The sequence below is a fragment of the Hyalella azteca genome, unplaced genomic scaffold, assembly GCF_000764305.2.
Source record: "Hyalella azteca isolate HAZT.00-mixed unplaced genomic scaffold, Hazt_2.0.2 contig385, whole genome shotgun sequence".
Taxonomy (NCBI): Eukaryota; Metazoa; Arthropoda; class Malacostraca; order Amphipoda; family Hyalellidae; genus Hyalella; species Hyalella azteca.
In genome coordinates, this window is record NW_025930738.1 from 192,468 (window position 1) to 214,887 (window position 22,420).

The 22,420-nt window shown below is 39.0% G+C and overlaps 3 protein-coding genes across 3 annotated transcripts in view; 1 reads left to right on the forward strand and 2 right to left on the reverse strand.

Moving 5' to 3' along the window:
* LOC108673683 (clotting factor B-like) overlaps positions 1-4,903 on the forward strand; it is a 12,120-nt gene extending 7,217 nt beyond the window's left edge. The window contains exons 4-5 of the mRNA XM_018161542.1: positions 4,542-4,714; positions 4,877-4,903. Of these exons, the coding sequence (XP_018017031.1) occupies positions 4,542-4,714; positions 4,877-4,903 (200 nt within the window). The remainder of the gene's footprint in view (positions 1-4,541; positions 4,715-4,876) is intronic.
* Positions 4,904-5,570: 667 nt separating this feature from the next.
* LOC108673685 (clotting factor G beta subunit) lies at positions 5,571-22,353 on the reverse strand. Its single transcript, XM_047879570.1, has 10 exons — positions 22,034-22,353; positions 21,578-21,766; positions 20,914-20,973; positions 20,437-20,528; positions 18,645-18,776; positions 17,743-17,852; positions 17,328-17,505; positions 16,944-17,043; positions 6,362-6,534; positions 5,571-5,848 (listed from the first exon to the last, which is right to left on the reverse strand). The coding sequence occupies exons 1-10, from the start codon at positions 22,092-22,094 to the stop codon at positions 5,666-5,668; spliced, it is 1,278 nt and encodes a 425-aa protein (XP_047735526.1). The 5' UTR covers positions 22,095-22,353; the 3' UTR covers positions 5,571-5,665.
* Positions 9,328-12,636, reverse strand: LOC108673684. The gene is made up of 5 exons (XM_047879575.1): positions 12,073-12,636; positions 11,536-11,623; positions 11,086-11,277; positions 10,793-10,852; positions 9,328-9,378 (listed from the first exon to the last, which is right to left on the reverse strand). Exons 2-5 carry the CDS (start codon positions 11,594-11,596, stop codon positions 9,341-9,343), a joined length of 351 nt encoding a protein of 116 aa, XP_047735531.1. The 5' UTR covers positions 11,597-11,623; positions 12,073-12,636; the 3' UTR covers positions 9,328-9,340.
* Positions 22,354-22,420: the final 67 nt, after the last annotated feature.

A 22,420-nucleotide genomic window follows, 5' to 3' on the forward strand; every position in this document is an offset into this window, starting at 1 on the left:
GGGCAGACTGGTCCAGTCGGCTCCCACGTCAGATAAACACTGGAGGCAGTCGGCTTATTCCAACGGTGCACGTCCACGGTACACACCCTTGAACAAACGCCTGAGAAGAACACTGTCGGATCTCAGAAGCCGACGCCACACCAGAAAAGGTCCCTCCCACCTGGGAAGCAGAATATGCCATTAAATCTCCCAAGCAAAAATAGGAAAAAACCCCACTTCACAGTCCACTGAACTTCATATAAATTCTGAACCGGCAATATTAACAGCGTCTATGTACGACTCCTACACACAAGCCGAGCCTAACCGGCAATCACAACCAGGACACTAACAACTCCTCACCTCATCCACGGAAGCCAACGAACCAAATGGCCAGCCTAAAAGCGCTCAGCCCGCTCGTGACCTCGCGGCAGATTCGTTTAGAGAACACCTGCGTGTCAAACCTCTACAGAGGCATCGCTCGCTTCAGGTGACGATGCGATAGCCTTATCTACTTTCACTGCACATCTCCGTACCGACTATGGTAAGAAGCAAATTCGTGTCTTTAAGGATGGAGGCTGTCAGCGATCATTTATTAAAACTTCTTTGGCAGATAGTCTTAACTTAACTTAAGTTGCCAGTTATTTCATATAATGTATATTAAGAATCCATCGCTCTAACTCTAGCCGAACCTTGGTAATCTTGGTACTTGTTTGAGACATAGCAGTCCCAGGCCTCGATGGATCACCGCCTCTGATTATCGTTCATCCACCCTCATTTGGGCCACCTGATGCACGATGCATGTTGCTTGCTTCTCGCCGCTGGTAGTGTTGCAGGGGAGGTCGATCTGGGATTGTGCTCAGGAAAACGTCTAGTTGTCTCTCGAAGGTCTCCAGGGTGAACTCCCTTCTCTTAATTGGTAGGACGTTGAACAGCCTTGGCCCTGCCACGGAAAGTGATCCTTCCCGCAACCCATTCGTACCAAAATTTTCAAAATTTCATTTGATGCCTAATGAAAAGGTATTCAACATTGATGCCATTTGCTTAGATGGAATAAACACGCAATTTTCTGTAGCCTGTATTTCGTCAGTTGTTGCAGCATTTCAGGCTGCTGGCTACCGTCTAACTGACAGTGCGTTTGTTCATTCTAACGCCACAGAAGTTTCCGATATGGATTTGATAAATAAATAAATACCGAGATAAATTACCGAGGGCATTTTTCATCTCTCTCCAACCCGGACTACCTTCTGTGGATTAAGGAGGTGGCCTTCGGCGAAAATTGAGCACAAAGGAAAAAGCCTTTTATCAGAATATGGAGAATAATTTCAAGATGTTCTTCAGTTCGTAACATTGAGCAATGCATTAAATATTTAAGTACATCTCATTGAAACATTTACATGATTCAAAATAAAGATAGAACTGTTATTACCAAAATTAACTGAGCAACAGAATTTAATTTGGGCTTCTTGAAGAGCACTTCAATAACGATAAAGAAAATTGGTAATTAACGATATGTTAACGTATTTAAATTTTCAGTGTACGCGTATTTACGTTTTGTACGAGAAAGTATCGCTTGTTTGCCGTGGCATGCGTTTCGTAATCGAATTTCCATTATTTCTTATATAGTGCTTTGTGCAATTCTCGTGTTTAGTGTGATCACTGGCAAAGTTTTGGTTCTGTCTCTTATACACATCTAGATGTGTATAAGAGACAGGTGTTGAGCGTTTGATGGTATAAGTGTTGAGTGTTTGATGGTATAAGTGTTGAGTGTTTGATGGTATAAGTGTTGAGTGTTTGATGGTATAAGTGTTGAGTGTTTGATGGTATAAGTGTTGAGTGTTTGATGGTATAAGTGTTGAGTGTTTGATGGTATAAGTGTAGAGTGTNAAAAAAGCGTGTAATGAAAAAATCGCGACAATGATAATACAAAAAGCAACAGAGCAACGAACTTTTGAAGGTTTAATAGAAACTAAACTTTTGCAGATTTCGGTATTTTTATACTTCCTCCGTGTAAATCGTCTTAGCTTTTTTCCATTTAATTTTTTAAATTGCATGTATGAGCTGACATCAGCTATTATCTATAGGTTACTGACCGAACTGGTTTTTTAATATCCGAGATCGTTGCAAATGCAAACGATAGACTTCAAATAACTTTTAGGGAAAATTAAGTCACATGGAGCAAAACCAAGAGTTAATTTATCAAATAAGATCCTCTCTGTGGAGTGAGGCGGCCATTCATATATATATAAGTGTACCTAAAATAATTAAATCGGCGCCCGAACTGTGAGGACCGAAGCACTATTTAGTTATTTTATTGGAAACCATATGAAGTAAACATTGGGTATATATTTTGTACGAAAAATTCTCCAGACCGGCATTGAGCTAATTCACCACGACAGTGTGCTCGTTATATTGAAAAAAATAAACATCGCAACTGACTAAAGTGTACACCAAACGTTAATATGCTCACAATAAATCGTCTCTTTGGTAAAGTTTTCGTGGATTTTCAGCGCTTCAATAGTGCAGAATATGTTCGTTGACGCAGCCGGCGACCTAGAGTCGTTGAAATGTTTCAAGCGAAGCTTCACCCGATGCTTTGTGCTCTGCTCCGCTCTCGCAATATAACATAACATAGCATAACATAAGTGACACAACATAGCAATGTCGGCGCTGAAGAGTAGGCCTGATGTGGCCTATCGCCGATTCTTACTTTTCGTGACTTGTTCACAGAATATCTAAAATCGTGTCATTCGACAGGATGTTTTCAGGACTGACGAGAGTTTGAAATAGCTACTTGACTTCCACCGGGTTTGGTATGGTGCTAGGAAATTCAAGTCTGAACCTATATTTTCCCATAACTTTATCTAGTCTGTTCTTGAATGCGTTCATACTCGAAGCGCCAACGACGTAATTGGGGAGGCTGTTCCACATGTCGGTGACAGCTCAGTAACCCGCTTGGCGTGGTATGAGGAGGTGCGCATGTAGTCGCTCCCACCATCCTTGAGTGGAATCAAGCTCCAGAAACGTTTAGTTTTTTTCGTATCCTTGCTACCTTGAGTGCCTATTACGATGCGGACGGGACTTTGTCGCGCTCTCCTGAACATTCACACTTATTGTCACGGCAAACCTATCTCCTACTAGTGCCATACTTTTAAAACTTGCTAAGTGAACGTAAGTACTTACGCTCTATTTTCTTGTCTATGATTGGTGGATTTTGCTTGAAAGGCCATCAATGATTGGCTGATGAACTTACGATCTCTTAACTTTTTTTGAAGGTATAGGCCCTAGAGTTTTGAAGCTACAGCGATGAGACATATACCATTCGATTTGTAAAGACCATACCTATCGAGTAACAAAGCCCCTTTTTAGATTTTTGCATAGTTTTGATTCAAAAAGAGGAGGGGAGGGGGGAAAATTTGAAGAAAATGAAAAGAAAACCGAAAAATGTGTGTAAAAAAATTAAGGCAAAAATAAACAATCGGGCTTCGTTACTCGATTGGTATGGTTTTTACGCATCGAATGATAAGCGTTTCAATGTTGTAGCTTGAAAACCCTAGGAGGAGATAGATTTCTACAGTACCCCCTTTTTTGTTTGTTTTCTATAAATTTCACGTTTTTTATTAATTTTTCGAAAAAATCATGCGAACAAAATGTTCTTGTACTTGTATTTTGGTTTTACATATATGAGTGATGTTTCAGAAAGATCCGTTAGTAAATGTGGAAGTTTTCCAGGAGGGTATACCCCTGTCTCTTATACACATCTAGATGTGTATAAGAGACAGGNCAGTAATTTTGCATGATGCAAGAAAGCACAATACTGATCTACCAACAGAGATTATGTATTCAATTCTATTTTGCTTATGTGAAGTTGAGGACTTCCTCGTCCCTGGATATGCCTATGTGCCATCTTCGTCGCCCATCGTCTCTTAAGCAGTCAATAGTCAGGTCACCTCACCGCCATAGAACCTTGAATAACGTTGATCGTTACTACCGTGCACCTGCCCTCATTTGAGCCTGATGATGCAAAATGATGTTGATTGTTGAAAGCAAAAGGGCATAGACGGATGATCCGGGATCGCGCTCAAAACGCATCCAGTCGTCTCTTGAATGTCTCCAGGAAGAATTTCCTCCCTTCCTCTCAGTATAATCGGCAAGTCATTGCAGCAATCTTTTGATGATACATCAGTGCATTCACAAACGACTCATAGATTAGCTTCTGACTGTGTGGTGAACTTCTTCCTTTCAAATTCATTGTGAATTCCGATGAACCGTCTAAACTTTTTGCGGCTTCTACGATACATACGTTGAGTATAATTTAATGTCTGGTTCTTTCATTAACTAAAATTGAGATTGTTCCAAAAATTTCGTAGTTGCACTTGAGTCCCACTGAAGTTACAGTCGCCGAAAGGCCTCTTACAGCTCGCACACATTGTGCGAAGCGCATAAGAGCTAAACAAACCAACGCGACGATCGTTTCAGCTCCTACCTAACACAAAATAATTTAGTAGTGAGCTATTTTTTAGCAGCAAGAGGCATTCACTATTAATCAACACTCCTCATCGCAGGAGGCAATGGCAGTCCCATCCTGCAGGAAGCATCGGTGACGGTGTTCCCATCAGAGGTCTGCAACGCGTCCTACTCGAAGCTCCATTTCTACTCCACCAAGTGGCCGCGAGGCATCGCGGAGGACACTTTCCTCTGTGCTGGACAGCCTCTCGGCGGGGTGGACACTTGCCAGGTACACTTACTTATTATTTAATCAGTATACTATTGTCATTAAAACCTACTAATTACAATGGAGAAAATACTAAGAAGGAATAATAATATTGTCACATTATCGCAATAATAACACTATAAAAGAGTAGCCCTTAATTGTCTGAATAATTGCTCTGGCTACTAGGACTTCACCCTCCCGTTGTTATTGTGATATTTGCTGATATTAATGAAGATCAAATTGAGTCACTGGTCATACGCACCCTGAAACTACCGCAAGCACCGTTCACCGCAGTCATCAGTCGTGACTGCATGGCAAAAGCTTTTGACTCTCCGCGGGGAGCGTGGCCGTGCACCACCAATTTTGTACACCAATAAGCCCTTTATTGCCGGGAGATCCTGCACCACTAACCTCTTGTCGACTCTGAACAAATGGACCCGCCTGCTGGACGAAAGAGAGCCAGTAGACGCAGTGTACCTCGATTTTGCCAAGGCATTTGACAGTGTCCCACATGAGCGGTTGTTGAGTCCGTTGAGAAGATCTGATTAAAAGGCCAGTCTAGTCAAGAAAAGCACAAGAATCGGCGACAGGCCTATTCAGGCCTACTCTTCAATGCCGAAGATACTATACTATACTATACTAAATAATGGAAATTCGATTGAAAAACGCATGCCACGGCAAACAAGCGATACTTTCTCGTACAAAACGTAAATACACGTGCGCTGAAAATTTAAATACGTTAATAAATCATTAATTACCTATTTTCTTTGTCGTTATTGGAGGGCTCTTCAAGGAAGCTCAAATTAAATTCTGTTACTCAGTTAATTTTGTTAATAAAAGTTCTATCTTTAATTTAAATCATGTAAATGTTTATATGAGATGTACATAAATATTTAATGCATTGCCCAGTGGTACGAACTGAAGAACATCTTAAAAATATTTCCATATTCTGATATAAGGCTTCATCCTTTGTGCTCAATTTTCGCCGAAGGCCACCTCCTTAATCCACTGAAGGTAGTCTGGGTTGGAGAGAGGCACGTACAAGCCTGGGAAGTCTTCAAGTCCACAACCGTAGCCCGTTGACACAACGCCCACCTGCATGAAGTCTCTGAACTGTTGATTAAAACGATTGTATACCAGAGGACCACCGGAGTCACCCTGCTCAACAACAGAACTTTCTTATTACCATCAATAGAATATAAAAGAGAGCCCCATTTCTTGAAGATTATAGAACCAAGGGCAATTGAATAGTGTTTCTCTAAGAAATCAGAAACTTACGCTATGAAAAGAGACATATAAATTTCATAAAAAAATAGAGTACTTTTTAGCTAAGTGACAGCATCCATAGTCAATTACAAGGAATAAAAACATCAAAAGAAATGAGTGAGACTTTGTCCAAATAGTAATGCACTTTTGCCCTTGGGTGGATCATACTGACCTAATTTAGCCTGGCAAAATCAAATCGTCGCGAATAGTGCAACGTTCAATCTCTGGTCATACTATGGGCAAGAAAATGTCACTATTTCTACAATGCAACCCATCCATTTCTCTTAGTGAATTAAAAGTAATCAAAGTGGTGTGAGTAATTGTGCAATCAATTTAGAATTGGAATAGTAAGAAATAAATGAAGAATTAGTTGTAATTGTAGAGGCTGTTTAAGCTAGCAAGCACCTGGCAAGTGTCCGCGCCCCCATGAGGCTGGCCAGCACAAAGGAAAGTGTCCTCCGCGATGCCGCGCGGCCACCTGGCGGAGTAGAAAGGAAGCTTCGAGTAGGACGCGTTGCAGACCTCTGATGGGAACACCGTCACCGATGCTTCCTGCAGGATGGGACTGCCATCGCCTCCTGCGACGAGGAGTGTTAATGGTAATGTGTATTGTTGCTACAAGTTGTTGATGTACCAAGTTGGAGTCTTCAGTTGCCAATGGCGTGCTACAAACTAGTTTATTTGTTCATATATTTTCCTTTAAATGTGGGTCAAATGTCAGGTACACTTCAACTTCCAGAACCTCGTTGGGACCAACCACTGTGTATAATTTTTGCTCAAATTTTGGGAAAGTTATGAGTTGCACAGAAAACCAGTAGTCCTAGTTGCCCAATTCTGCAGGAGGCAGATGGACGATGCTGATTTATCGGCTATATGATTCTGCTTTGGACCATTACGATGCTGATTGTCGCGGTTCCCGAATGCTGAATTTGCAAGATTCCGCGAACAAAAACCTGCCAAGAAGTTGCTGAAAATACGCTCATTGCGCCGTTCTCACTAGCGTAGGGGGAAGTTGAGTCATACAAAGAGGCAGAAAGTATTTGTTATGAGTCGAATCCCAAGATGAAACATTCTCTGTGCTCTTCCAGATCAAAATACGAAACTAAGAAGAAAGGAAAGAACTAGTGAGCCGTGACATTAGGCCACACACTCCAGTAGTGCAAGAGAAGCAATTGTAAACATCACACATCAAATTCATCTATAAAAGCATAAATTTCTCTCGCGACTGTTTGATTTAAAGCGAACACTGCGGTGGTATAGAGCCACTCGATACTCAAATACGTAGATTGAAGCTGTGCGCCAAGTCTACGACTCACCGACGACTGTGGCACCCCAGCCTGTGATGGTGGCGTTTTCGTGATGGAGGTTATGTAAAGCTTCATCTCCCCACGGCAGACAAATGGGTATTACGCCCTCCTGAGTTCAATTTTCGTGAATAAGCTCCAACGTTCCCGAAATAAGTGGTAATTTTGAAACGAAGTAAATTTTTAGCTTATTTGTGTAAGTCAGGCTTTGGAGTGGTACGATCATGAAAAAATATCAAACAAAGCCCCGACATGCAAGATGATATCAAAGACGAAAAACAATCGCAAATAATTTAAAGAGTATGAAAATCCTAACTAAATTGACCATATTTCAATCGAAAATGTTTTCCTAGAACAGCTCTCTCATAAATTAGAAAATTAAACAATTTTCGAAAATTACCAGAAAAATAGTACAACTAAATTATACAGCAACGATTACAAAATATATGGTCCAATGAAGACGAAGTAACGTAAAAACCTATCAATTAAAAATGTTTTGCGCATAAAAAATATTGGTGATATTTAGACAAAGGTTCCTTTCAAAAGTACGCACAGTTTTCAAAATCCTAGAATATGAATCATCTTAAGTGTAAGCTGAAATTTAAAGTAATTTTCGAATGCAGACGCGTCGCATTGTTCGACGTGAATGAGCACTGATGAATGACGAGGGTGCGTAAGTAAGTTTCTAGATTACAAACCAGCGGAAATTTTTACGCCTCACCAGTCACTGTGGCGACATTAACAATAATAATAATACATTACAATCACAATATAATCCAATCGATTTATAGAACAAGGAAAAGCTGAGACTAACCAAGTCAATAATACCAAATAATTAACACAAATGGTTCAAGCAGTGATTATGCAAGACGTCTGTACCCTCATCATTTGTAAATTATTCAACAGCAAAAGTATACTTCATATAGAAAATAACAATGGCGTGTCCTTCGCAAGGTACGAATGTGACATACGTTTGAAAATAATTTATCTGTGCATTAGTGGCTGCACTAAACCTGCTTCTCATAATATGCCTGAACTAGCTCATATTTATTCATATTTATAGATCATACTGGAGCCAAGTATTTATAGGTTTTAGAGAAGTTAAAACTGTGAAGCCGGTCTGCCAGAGAGACGATGTGGCATAAAAAGCTATATTTCTTTGGATACGAGCGCTTGCTTATCAGTATCCACAATGCCAGTATAATACGCATCAGTAACGCATGTTAATGAATTTAGCAAACCTTCAATTATTTATCTACTCAAAACTCTGAAAAGTACGGGTAAATACACAGCGTATCATGTTCTGCAGAGTGATCGTTTTTAGCAGTGAGCATCTTTTGACAATAAAGAGTTTCCAATTATAGACGGGAAATGAATAGACAAAAATTGCTGACTGGCAAATAAATGCGAAGTAGTAACAACGAGCGATTCGTTACTGAGCAATTCTTGAATAGTTTTGGGGGCAGGTAAATAAGATGGGGTGCAGTACATCATGAATTTATATTAAATAGAATATATTGGAGGAGTTAGCAAGCTTGACAAATAATTTAATTTTGTTGTCGAAAATTTCATCAGCTTCTGTACCGGGAGCAAGTCTAACCACGATTATATGTGACAAAAGCTTCTTTGGTTTGTTGTCAGTTGCATGCTATCTTGTGCCAAAAAATATTGTTCGTGTAACAATTCATGCAACCAAAATGATTATAAGGGACAAATTTTGCTCATTATTCCATTTTAATTTTTTTTTTATTTTGATCAAATTAAAAAAAGGGCAATATTTTGTTTTGTCGATGGCTAACATGCTATGCAGTATGTAGCCAGTGAAGAAGTGCATGGACCTTTTATCTCCTTGGGAGGATAACCAAACAGGCAATCACTGGCCAAAACTGAGGAAATTTTGAGTAAATCGGGTATTAGGCAATCTTATCTGGCATAATCATAACTCAATTGAGGTGTGCATACGATATCTTCACATACCATCCACGGATGTCTGTTTTCAGGGGCGTTGAATCCCTCAACCAACCCAGCGTCAGTGACGGAGAACGGAGGTTCGGTGACACTGAACGAAGGTTCTTTGTCATCATCGGAGGGAGGTGCTTCCAATGACCTCTTCTCTCTCTGGAAAATATGATAGGTTTTACTCGGAGAATCATTCATAGCGACACAATTAAGAGATGAACTAATTTTTTTTCACCGCTAATTGTATCGGGGAAATTTGTCAACCCAACACAGGGACGAACTTGTGGCATGAGACATCATGCGGAATGCGAAAGACCGACAAAGCACCATTCTAAAAGCTGCTTTCAAAAAATGCAAGATTAATTAGGATAATTTGGTACGTCACCACGAGTTCTATTTTGAAGGCGACTACTTTGAAGTCTGACTTCCAAATCAATAAATATGTTTATGCCGACCAGTGGCTTAACACTTTTTGAAAACGGATCGTAGTCAAATTTTCAATTAGTTTGAACAATTCAACGAAACATTAATGATATCTGGAAAATTTTTGTTGAACACAAACTGACATAGAGTTGAATAAATTTAAATTGAATGGAACTAAAAATTTTTTTCATCGTTTAAGTTTCATGTTAAGGATTGAACTGAAATGTCTCGAAATGTATTTTGAATTCAGGAAAAAAATATGAATTCAGGAAAAGTATTGAACTTCAATTGAACCCCAAGCACCCTTCACAAATCGAATCATGCGTATAGTACCTAACATCCACTTGTCTTTGTATCATCTTCTGTCCTTTTTGGTCTTCATGTGCCATCACAAGGTGATGGCTTTTTCCTAATGACACTGTACTGCTACTATTACCAAACTTAACTCGAGTACAGTTGCTACAGTTGCAGTCGAGTTCAGTTGCTATGTCTTTGCGGTAAACAATTAATGGAACAAGTGTCCTTGTAGCAAACAGTTTGTGTACTATTGCTATATGCGGCCTGATAACGTGACTAGCTCCACCTGACATGTAATTGGTTAACATGCACCGAAACTTCACTTACTTTCCAGGGCGAAGTTTCCTCCTCTGGGACCTCTCTTCGGACGAAATATATTTTGCCTTCTATCAACGGACTAAGTACACCGCAGTCTGCGGCGCGTACCGGAGGCCATAGACAATAGTTGTTTAGTGAATAGAGTATTTTCACAGAGTTTTGAAAACATAATCACTAGTACATCATGCACATTATAAAAAAATTGTTGAAAATCTTTTTGGCAACAAGCAACATTTGTGTGAAAAAATATAGCTTTAAAAGACCAATTAACGTTCAAACTATAAGTCTCATTATTTATGCTGTTGGAAATTGAAAAATTTGTAATTCATTTCTTTCGTTCTAGGTTACTTTATTTTGTTATTCACCTTTTCTAAAATTGTCTTGTACCCGCATAATTAAATATTTTTAGAATCGTAGCAGAACGATATAATACAAATGATGATAAAAAGTCTCAAATCTTCCTATGAAAGCCTGGTAGATTTTACTATCATATATGTAGTTTAATATGTTTTAACGTGATATTTTTCACACTCACTTGGCACGTTTGGTGGAGCAGGAACACTTATTCGCAGTCTCTTTCCTTCCGTGAGGCGTTCTGTGAGGAAATTTATCCATTTGAGCACTTATACTTCTATTGAAGAGCTAATTTGCCTAATAATCTCTTTTGACTAGTGTCCTCTCGTTCTACGCCGTCTAGTCTACGTGTGAAATATTTAAAAACCCTTTTTTATAACCTAATCAATGAAATTTACAGATAGTAATTTGTTTAGTTTGCTCAAAAGAAACTCGCTTATTTAACCTTTAACAGTGCTTTCACTATCCGCTCACCAGCCGAACTGGGGCAGCAAAACTGGAGCTGCCCAAAGCTAACGCCGCACGCTTGCATTTCGATGAGAGTTCCATCAACAGGACTGATGAGGGCTGGACAGTCCTCGAATAGCTTACACTCCCCCTTCTGCCCCGTCCTTGTTATGGTGCACGACAGGGAGGGGGAGTCCGATGACCCGGGGAACACCAAACCTTCAAACATAATTTCTCTCATTAACATCTTGACTTGCTAATAATTGTAACATGACTGTAAGTTGTGCGAGATTTTCGGAAGAAAACCGAGCATGAAATTTACAATATAGTCGTGACTTGTAATAAATCATATGATGACATCATCTTGAATCGTTGCGTTACTCCAATCATTGTAGTCTCCTCACTCGCACCATGGGTGCGCTTTTGTACATTCAACATCCTACACTAACTGGTGTAGTGCCTCCATGGGGCGCTCACCTTGGCCCACGGCGCCCCGGGTGTTCACCAACGCCGCCAGCAACAAGCACCACCGCCACATCCCAGCGGGATTCCCTGCGGTCTTCCACTGAAAGTTATAATCGGTTATATACTTCTCTTAGAATAGGGGCTCCATTAATTGTTTAAAATAATGCTGACATAATATCAAATAATGTTCTAGCTAAATTTTCAATGTTTTTTATCATTTTAATTTTATTTCTCAATCGGAGGGATGTCGATTCGGAAAAATGTTGCAACTTGAATTGGCTCAGCCCAAAGAAAACTTAGAAGCAGCAAAAATAATTTCTCTTGTAATTTTTACAATTATTTTTCTCATAACGATGGCGAACCCTTTTGATATATAAGACACAATTTCGTTGTTATCTTTCCCAATTCATATTACGTACTCATTGCACTAAAATAGCAACAAAACATAGTCTTGCGCAACACACAATGAACAACACAGTGAACAGAATAAAATCTCCTATTAATCACAAAAAACTTGGCTCGACGATTTCCTGACGGTCAGTGCATCACCTGCTCGTGCAAGTTGCGTGGCGGGATGTACAGTATTTTCCTCGGCGGGATGTATAGTATTTTTCTCGGCGGGATGTATAGTATTTTCCTCGGCGGGATGTATAGTATATTCCTCGGCGGGATGTATAGTATTTTCCTGGAGTCTCACTCGCTTCTTCTGTTGCAGTGTTTCTCAAATTGCGGTACGCGTTAGCCGTCGAGATACGCGAACGCTTTTGACCGATTTTCTCAGTTAGGATTTTTCACGAGTACTTTAGCAATGCCCTAATCAGTAGCGTATTGAGAAAAACAAAATGCTACTAATGTTACATATCATCAGCTAATATGTAGTAATTGTGGTACGCTAGACTATACGGGACCTTAAAGTGGTATGCGATCACATAAGTTTTGGGAATTCCTGTGCAACAAACGAACTGAATATTTGAAAGCTCATTTTGTAACTGAATTCTCGAATATCGATTATATTTCAAGAATTTTATACAAATTTGAACTTCGGGTGTCCCAGTAAATGTGCTGAGAAACAAATTATCTTTGAATACGAAGAATTACACATCGACCAACACGTGAAAGTTTGTCAAACTGAAACTTTTGGCTATGCTATGCTGCGTGAGTGGCGTTATCAACAGCAAGCGTTTCCAAGCGATTGCAATTTCCTTCTCTGTATTGCCAAACATCCTGTGTTTGCTTCCGATGCCGTGACATGTAACGCTTTAGAAACTTATGAAAATTAACTTTCAGAGTTTATATTGCAAAAATATGTCAACGGTGTTTTATTCTTGAAATAACCACGAAGTGTTGATAATTCCCATTTTATTCGAATTGCATAGACGTAAATAATGTCTCAGCATAATTAGTGTAATGTTGAGTGAAAAAAATCATTATCTTTTTACTGAGAAAAGTAATTTTAAAGCCTCCTCTTTTGCTAAAAAGATTCTGATAAATAAGATCTTAATCTAGTGAAGCATGTAGTAGGTATGTTCTATAGTTCAAGTATTCAACATAGATTTTTTTGTAGCGACCTTTTTATCTGCAGATATTTCCTTGGAGATGTTTTTAAATCAGCTCATGATTAAGTCACGGCATAGATAAAAAGCTAAAACGAGTATATTCTGTTATTCAAAGAAAGTGCATTCACAAAAAAAAAAGAGCAAAATACCTGCTCAAAATTAATCATTCTTCCTCTTCTTAATTTTTCCACATTAATTTACAACCTCTGCCTATTGAACTACGCATAACCTATTCACCAACCAAGGACTGCTATACCGTATTTGATGGACGCTTGGGAATTACCGGGCAAAGTAGATCCGTTGAGCAATCTCTGCCGGTGCTTGCCGCGCGCAAAGGCTGATAAGTGCCTATAGGACCTCTAAGCTCACAAGTCTGTCAAATGACTTTCTCCTAATGCTTAGTTGTGATGAAATGCAATAGTTTTCTCAAGCTAATTAATAGGTAACGTTACTCTTCTACTGTGACACTTAGGCAATCTCTCCCCGACCGAACTTAGTGGTAGCACTAATGATCACACCACAGCTTTATCGATCTAACTTCCCACTTTGACGTAAACACCACGCTAGTGCGGTGATCAAGATTCTTGCGCGGTCCAATAAGACATTTAATATTTCTAATATCTACATGAATACTCTGTGCTTCGTGCATTTGTTCGATAGCACCCGCATTCGCGGCTATCATTTATCATTTTGGGGGTGTATAATGACCAAATCACGGAAACAGTAGTGCAAGATGCGCATTAAAACGAACTTCTGAAAGTTTAATAAATACTCAACTTTTACTGATTTCGGTATTATTTAATTTTCTTTTTCACCTTGTAAATCACCTCATTACATTTTTTCATGAAGTTTTGAAAATTGTAAATGTCAGATAGAGTCTATCATTATCTAGGCACTGATTGAGTCGGCTTCTGAAGTTTCGAGAAGCTCATTCATAGATAACCAGTATATATTTTAGCAATCCGAACGTTTTTCTTTAACGATAAGTCAAATGCTGTGGATGACCTTTGTAAACGATAAACTTCAAATAACTCCACAGGGTGAAGTAGTATGCAGCAAAACCTGGAGAGCGCGCAGGCCAAAAAAATTCTTCTTTGGGGGACGAGACGGTCAGGGAAATTTGATCTCAAATACAACAACATGGAAGCCCAATCTGTGCAGATTGATGCTTTATAGTAGGTACCACCCACAATAAACGTCCATTTCGTCAAGATAGTTAAAGAAAATTCTAATATTCTCCCTGCGTTGAGCGAATTCACTAGCTAAGACCACGCAATTGTTAATATGAGGAATAATATGCGTTTAAAAATTACTTTTAACACTTCTAAAGAATCCAGTGTCTCCAATGTTACACATGTACAATGAATTTATAATTTTATTATAAAGTATTACAAAAACTAATTTTTTAATTTTATTTATTAAATAAAAATAAATAAATCTAACAAAATTATTTATTCTGTCAATTGATTCATGCATTGCCTCCGACTTTACGCAAATGTGGAAAATTTCACATCGATTGGACAGGTAGAAGTGTGTTGAATATCGATTATAAGATTTGTAGCAGACAGACAAACAAACAAACAAACAACAAGAAGTGAAGTTAAAGAGAAGTTTTGTAAAAAGTAGGACCAAAGATAATCAATGACGAAATCGCTCACCAAGCGAAAAACGCTCACGATAGAGATGGCTTTGAGGAAGTTTTCGTTGATATATATATTCAGCACTCTACAAAGATGTAGAAACTCAAAAGATGTAGAAGCGCATGTTCTGTTTGATGACAGACATGCAATTTTGCTCCTGCAATATTTTATTTTTTGCAGCTCATAATCTACGTTTTATCTCACCGACTACTGAAATCAGCGAATGAATCAAAATCTTGCCAGATATCGCTCTGCGAGAACTTGACATTTAGCAATAGACCATTGAACGATAGACTAAATATTCAACAATAAAATTCAATTGCCCAAGAAAAACTTCGACAGAGAACAAGTGGCGCTTTCTCGTCCAAAGCGGGAATACACTTGCGCTGACAACTTAAATATGTGAACAAATCACAAATTACCAATTTTGTTCATCACTGTAAAGGAACTCTTCAAGAAAGCCGAGGTACTCGTATCGAGATACTCGTATTTATTGTCACGATCATCTTTTAATTTCACTAATATAATTTCAATGTTCATTTTAAATGATCAACAAAATATAGATTTTTATATGAGAAAAATTATTATTTCATTATATTAATTGATATTATGAACGCGAATTTTATGAAACAATACTAGAGTTCTGATACAAGGCAGTATTTTCGGTGTTCAGTAATCGCCGAAAGCCTCTTTTTTAATCCACTGAAGGTAATCCGGGTTGGAGAGGGGCACGTACAGGCCTGGGAAGTCTTCAAGTCCACAGCCGCAGCCTTGGGACAACACGCCCACCTGCGTGAAGTCCCTGCCGTTGAATTGGGAGTATACCAAAGGACCGCCGGAGTCACCCTGCTCAACAATAGTAACTTCCTTATTACAATCAATAGGATTTAAAAGAGAGTCCCATTTCTTGAAGATTATAGAACCAAGGGCAACTGAATAGTGTTTCTCTAAAATATCATAATCTTACACTATAAAATGAGAGATAAGAATGTTATAGAAAATAAAATACTTTTTAACTGAGTGATCGACAGCATTCATAGTCAATTACAAGGAATAATAACATCCAAAGAAATGAGTGAGACTTTGTCCGAATAGTAATGCTCTTTTTGCCTCCGTGTGGATCATACTGACCCAGTTTGTCTTGGCAAAAAAGTGTGGTCGTGCTGTGAGTAAGACAATGTCACTATTTAGACAATACTACCCTTTCTTTTCTCTGAGTGAATAAAAAGTAATGTCCGAGTGATGGGAGTAATTATGATATCAATTTAGAGCTGAAGCAGAGCGAAAAATATAATAAAGAATTAATTAGTATTGTTGGTATTGTAGAAAGTGGTTAAACTGGTACCTGGCAGGGGCCCACGCCTGCGATGGGCAGTCCAGCACAAAGGAAAGTGTCCTCCGCGATGCCGCGCGGCCACCTGGTGGAGTAGAAAGGAAGCTTCGCGTAGGACGCGTCGCAGACCTCTGATGGGAACACCGTCACCGATGCCTCCTGCAGGATGGGACTGCCATCGCCTCCTGCAACGAGGACTCGAGGAGTGGTATATGTGTATTGTTGCCTCGAGTAGTTCATGTACGAAGTTTAACTCCTCATTTACCAACGGCGGCAATTAACTAGTTTATTCTGTTCATTTATACGTTCCTGCATGGTAAGTTTTGAGAAATATAACATAAATCTCTGAAAAGTTTTGATTTCTATAGCACACCAATAGTCATAGCTGCCAAATTCTACAGAAAGCTACAGAACGATGATTTAGTGGATGTATGATTCTGGTTTAGACCGTTACGATGCTAATTGTTTCGGCCCCCGAATACTGAATTTGCAAGGTTCCGTTAACAAAGAACTGATAAGAAGTTGCTGAAAATACGCTCTCTCTAAGAACGACTTCACGCTCGTGAAGTCGTTCTTAGTACTATAGGAGAAAGTTGGTTCAAGCAAAGTAACAAAAAAAAGTTCGTAGTCTCATCTGAAAATAACTCATCTTCTGGTCTTCCAGACCAAAAGACAAAACTTAGAAGAAATAAAAGAACTTGTGAGACGTGAAATTGGGCCACTCACTCCAGAAGTATAGTGCAATAGAACCAGTTATCTACATCGCACAGCCATTTTAACTATCAAAGCATAAATTTCATTCATACAGGTCGATTTAAAGCGAACACTACCGTGCTAGAACCGCATGATACTCAGCAAAGAGTGAAGCGGTTCGCCAAGTCTACGACTCACCGACGACTGTGGCGCCCCAGCCTGTGATGGTGGCGTTTTGGTGATGGAGGTTACGAAGAGCTTTTTCCCCCCACGGCAGACAAATAGGTATTACACCCTCCTGAGTTCCATTTTCGTAAATAAGATCCAACGTTTCTAAAATTAGTGGTAATTTTCAAACGAAATAAATTTTTAGCTTAGTTGCTTGTAATTTGTTCGGCTGGTCTTAAGACAGATTTCAAATTGGCACGATCGTCAAAAAATATCAAACAAAATAATGCCCCTATAGGTAAATAATTACGTTCTATTTAATTTGATGAAACATAATGAGGATGAACCGCAATAAAATTTGTTCTATATGAATCACGAGCCGCCACAGTCTTGTCAAAAGAGGTCACGACGCACCTTGAATTCGATGACCTCCGTCAATTTGATGAGCGCGAGGTCGTGGTAGGAGGAGAAGATACCATCTTCTTGGTAGCCGGGGTGAACCACCACGTCGGCAACCGTGTAGTCGGTGTGGTTGAAGCGTTCTTGGGTGTGGTTGTAGTTGTGCTCACCGAGACGCACCACGTCAGGTCGGCTGCAACCGATGAAACTTCAGTTTATTTAAGCAAACCATTCTGAATAGGATATGCATAATGGCCGCTAAACACTTTATAATAAATATTATATTGTGTGTAACGTCTTTTTTCGACAGTTTTGGGTATGCCACGACTGCATCTTAAGGTAATCTGCAATTCGAAATAATAATTGTGTAAAATAGGGAGCATAAATAAGAATTTAACTCTCGTTTAAAATATTTATAATAATAACTGACCCGATGTTGAGGCAATGCGCCGCTGTCAACACCCAGCGGTCGTTGATGAGGGAGCCACCGCAGTGCCAAGTGAGGGCTGCACTTCCCTGCTGACGCCTCCCCAGCAGCGCCTGCGTCAGTGGGTATTACCAGCGCTTGTTCGTTATCACCTTTGCCTGTTTGATATGCATCACCAGCATTTGTTAATGAATTTATCATACCTTCAGTTATTTTTTCTCGAAACTTCAATAGTCCAGCAATAGCTACACCCAGCATCTCATGTTCAGCATAACGCTCGTCTTTATAGCCCACCTTACATTATGCACAGTATAGGAGTAGAGAGTTAAATACAGACGAGGAAGGGAATAAACAAGGAATGCCAACTAACCAATAAATGCGAGGAGTAACGAGGATTAAGTCTTGAATATTGATGATTGCTGGCAGTGAAACAAGAAGTATAAGCGCCGTGTATCGTAAATAGCTCATTGCTATTGCAAAAGCAATAACAAGTATTGGAGGAGTAATAAGAGCTTGACAAACAAATAAATTTGTGTCAATACTTCTTTCAGCTTCTGCACAGGGAGCAAGTATTGCCACGATCATATTTACCGAAAACTTCTTTGGTTTGTTGTCATTTGTTTGTTTTCGTGTGCCTAAAAGTGTTGTTCACTTAACAATTTCTGTCAACAGAATTATTATGATTGACAAAGGTTATTCCTAATTCCTTTTTGAGGCTTTTTGCTTTGAGCAAAATTACTATCATTATTACATGAGAAAATTCTCTAATTTTGTCAATATTAATGATAAGCATTCTATCTGCAGCTAAAGAAGAAGTTGATTTCAGGCGGACAATTAGAAGGCAACCACTGGCGAAATCTAAGGACATTTTTAGTAAATCGGATATATAGGTAAGCGTAACATACCATCCACGGATGTCTGCTCACATGAGCGTTGAATCCCTCCACAATTCTTAAGACAAAGAACGAAGGTTCAGTGACAGTGAACGAAGATTTACTGTCTCCATGGGAGGAAAGTGCTTCCAGTGAAATCTCGCTCTGAAAAATATGCTGGGTTTTATTCCGATAATCATTCAAATAAGAGACACAACGTAGTGCTGAACTGATTTTTTCACTGCTAATCGGGTTGGAAAATTTTCCCAACCCGAGATTCCCACGTGGACGAAATTGAGGCAATAGAATACATCATGCTGAATATGACGGACCGATAAAGCACCATTCCGAAAACTGCACTCCAGGCGTTTTTCTAAAAATGTCAACAAAAATGTTTACATCACCAAGAATTCTATTTTGAACTTTCGGATTTCTAATTAAAAAAATGTGCTCATTCCGACCACAGGCTTAACAATTTTTGAACACGTGTCGTAGTCAAATTGTCATTAAGTCTTATTGATGCAACGAAATAATATCTGTATCTGAAAAAATGTGAGGCTCAAAAACTGACAGTGTTAAAAATTTTAAATTAAAATGGAATTAAATTAAAAATATATTTCGTTACTTAGGTTTCATATTAAAGATTGAATTGGTATGTCTCGAGATGTATTCTGGGTATTCGAGGGTATTCTGGGAAAGTGTAAAGCTCCAATTTCGGACGAGACGACTCTTTTGGTCTCGGCATCTTTCCGAATATACACTCAAAGTTGAAAGTTGTCCTGCTGTTGACTAATAATTTTTTTAATATTTTTTAATCGGGACAAATATTTTTGAATGATTTCTTCCCAAATAAAAAAGTATAATGAGGCGAAATGCCTAATTACGACCACATATCCATAATATAAACAATATCTGTAAGCCAAATACGAAAACAAATCCGCTTCCGTAAATCCTTTCATTGAAAATTCTGGGCCTTCTGAAAACAATCATCATCGCAGCACATAGATTCACTCAACCTAACCCAACGCTGGAAAAAATGACTTATACTTAAACAAACATAGAGAATAATCTACAGAACGGCACAAAATCCCTATTTCCTGCTAAAAGGCACAGCGCATTGGTCCCGCGGATCAAACTCACTCGTTTTGCCCCCACCTTCTTCACTGTACAAAGTGTACGTAAAGCACCATCAAACCTATATACACCATAACCACCTAAAATCCAATATAACTGGCCAGCCGCACATAGACGACAATTATCATGACACGTCATAACAATTGCATAAACAAAAACGTTTAAAAAAACAAAAATATATTACACCCCACAAATATATTCTCGAGCGACCCACACCCATCGTCATTGTCTGAATTTCTAAAAGAACATGCAGAGATAAAATTTAAACCCAAGTAAATGGAAAATTCATATTTCTTCTATTATCTTTGTTGAACTAAAAAATGTTAGTTATGTAAATATGAATGAATAATCACTAACCTCACTCCACATAAACCCATCCCTGACCCTGAAGAGATCCCTCTCTTTCACCCTTAAACTTTGACCCAGCCACCAGCACTCTTCACGACTCTAATCATGCCTATAGTGCCTACTTTGGTCTCCACGTGTCTGTTTATCACCTGCATTGTTTGGCCTTCATGTGCCACCACAAAGACAACAATGTAACAATTGATGTTGTAGCAAGCGGTCTGCAATGTAACAATTGTTGTTGTAGCAAGCGGTCTGGACCATTGCTATATGCGACCTGACAACCTGACTATATATCACTGTACATTACATGTAGTTGGTCGACATCCACATACACGCCACGTACTTTCCAGGGCGAGTTGTCCTCCTGTGCTACCTCTCTTCGGACGAAGTCGAAAGAAATTCTGCCTTGCATCAACGGACTAAGAACTCCGCAGTCTGCCGCACGTATCGGAGGACCATAGGAAATTGTTGTTTCGCTAATTAAGTTTATTTTATGCCATGTTAAAAAGGGGATCAATATACAACATTTACGGCGTGATGAATTTTTTGAGAAGCTTTTCAGTTGCAAGAGACAAATGCTTGTCGAAGATATTTCTAAAAGAGACCAATCAACGTCAAACTACCAGCGTAATTATTGTGACTGTTATTTAATTCATTTTTATCACAATTTAAAGTACCGGTGTTAATAAAAATATTTATTAAAATCGCAGAAGAACGATATAATGAAATTAAAAATGACACAGATCTAGTCTGCCCATGGAAGCCTGCCAGGTCGTACTATCATGCATAACAACGTTTTAACGTGATTATTCGCACTCACTAGGTTCATTGGACGGAGCAGGAACAGTTATTCTCCCTCTCTTTCCCTCCATGAGGCGATCTGCGAAAAAGTGTAAACATTTTAGTAGTATCAGAATTTTTAAACATTGAGTATCAGAATTATAATCATACATTTATTTGCCATCTCCTTTAATCGTTAAAACTACTTTTAATAGTGAACTAATTTACCATATATCGGTTTTTGAGTAGGGTACTATCGTTCGACGCTGCCTATAGTCTGCGCTGTACAACACGTAAAAATCCTAAATTTTTATAATAATATTAATAAATATAATATAAATTGGTTAATTTTTTCGCACAAATATAGCTCCAGGCGTTAAATCTTCCACATGCAGTACTACATTAACGTTTTAGTAGTATCAGAATTTTTAAACATTGAGTATCAGAATTATAATCATACATTTATTTGCCATCTCCTTTAATCGTTAAAACTACTTCTAGAAGTGAACTAATCTACCATATATCGGTTTTTGAGAAGGGTTCTATCGTTCGACGCTGCCTAGTCTGCGCTGTAAAACACGTAAAAATCCTAAATTTTAGTAATAACCTAATAAATATAATATAAATTAGTTAATTTTTTCGCACAAATCGAGCTCCAGGCGTTAAATCTTCCACATGCAGTACTACTTCTACACGCAACTTACCATTCGACATGGGGCAGCAAACCAAGGGCAGTTCGCTGCTGACGCCGCACACGTGACTGACGGCCCCCTCGCCTGCCGCTCGCTGGTGGGAGGGGCAGTGAGTGGACAGCTTACACTCCCCCTTCTGCCCCGTCCTTGTTATGGTGCACGACAGGGAGGGGGAGTCCGATGACCCGGGGAACACCAAACCTTCAACCATAATTGTTCTTAATTAGTGCCATTCACATTTTGATATTTTTGACTTGAGTGGTTATGATTTTTAGGTCTTAGGATAATTTTAATTTAAATGGAATCCGGACATATTTATGTCTTGTATTAGTTTGCAAGACACCATCATCTCCAATCGCAAAGTTATTTCAATCTTGTAATCTCGTCATCCCTCACCATGGGTACACACTCCTTCGTATTTACAACACCCTACACTAAATGAATGTACCTCTGTAGGGCGCTGCTCACCTTGGCCCACGGTGCCCCAGACGTTCACCAACGCCGTTAGCAACAAGCACCACCGCCACATCCTAGCGGGACTCCCTGCGGTCTTCCACTGACAGGTAACATCAATAATTCTATTCTGTTCTGTTAAAAGTGAATGCTAGTACTTCTATACTTTTTGGGCCTACATCAAATAATTGTGGCACACGATGACTATATACGGGACAACCAAGTGGTATGCGATCACATAAATTGTTGCGAATCCTTGCTCAGCTAACGGACTAAATTCTTGAAAGCACCCATTGACAAATTCTTGAATTTCAATTAAATTTCAAGAATTTTTTACAAATTTAAATATCGAGTATGCAATAAGTGATTAAGAACCAAGTTATCCTTGAATGTAACGCAAAT

Bases quoted from the DNA above. Each gene is read 5' to 3' on its own strand.
- LOC108673684 (XM_047879575.1), bottom strand. From the start codon at position 11,596: ATGTGGCGGTGGTGCTTGTTGCTGGCGGCGTTGGTGAACACCCGGGGC. The intron at 11,278-11,535 runs GTGAGCGCCCCA...TTATGTTTGAAG, and splicing joins CCGGGGCGCCGTGGGCCAAG to GTTTGGTGTTCCCCGGGTCA. The intron at 10,853-11,085 runs GTGAGCGGATAG...ATTTCCTCACAG, and splicing joins TTGCTGCCCCAGTTCGGCTG to AACGCCTCACGGAAGGAAAG.
- LOC108673685 (XM_047879570.1), bottom strand. From the start codon at position 22,094: ATGTGGCGGTGGTGCTTGTTGCTAACGGCGTTGGTGAACGTCTGGGGC. The intron at 17,853-18,644 runs GTATGTTACGCT...CCACTGACGCAG, and splicing joins TGAGCAGACATCCGTGGATG to GCGCTGCTGGGGAGGCGTCA. The intron at 17,506-17,742 runs GTCAGTTATTAT...CATCGGTTGCAG, and splicing joins GCGCATTGCCTCAACATCGG to CCGACCTGACGTGGTGCGTC.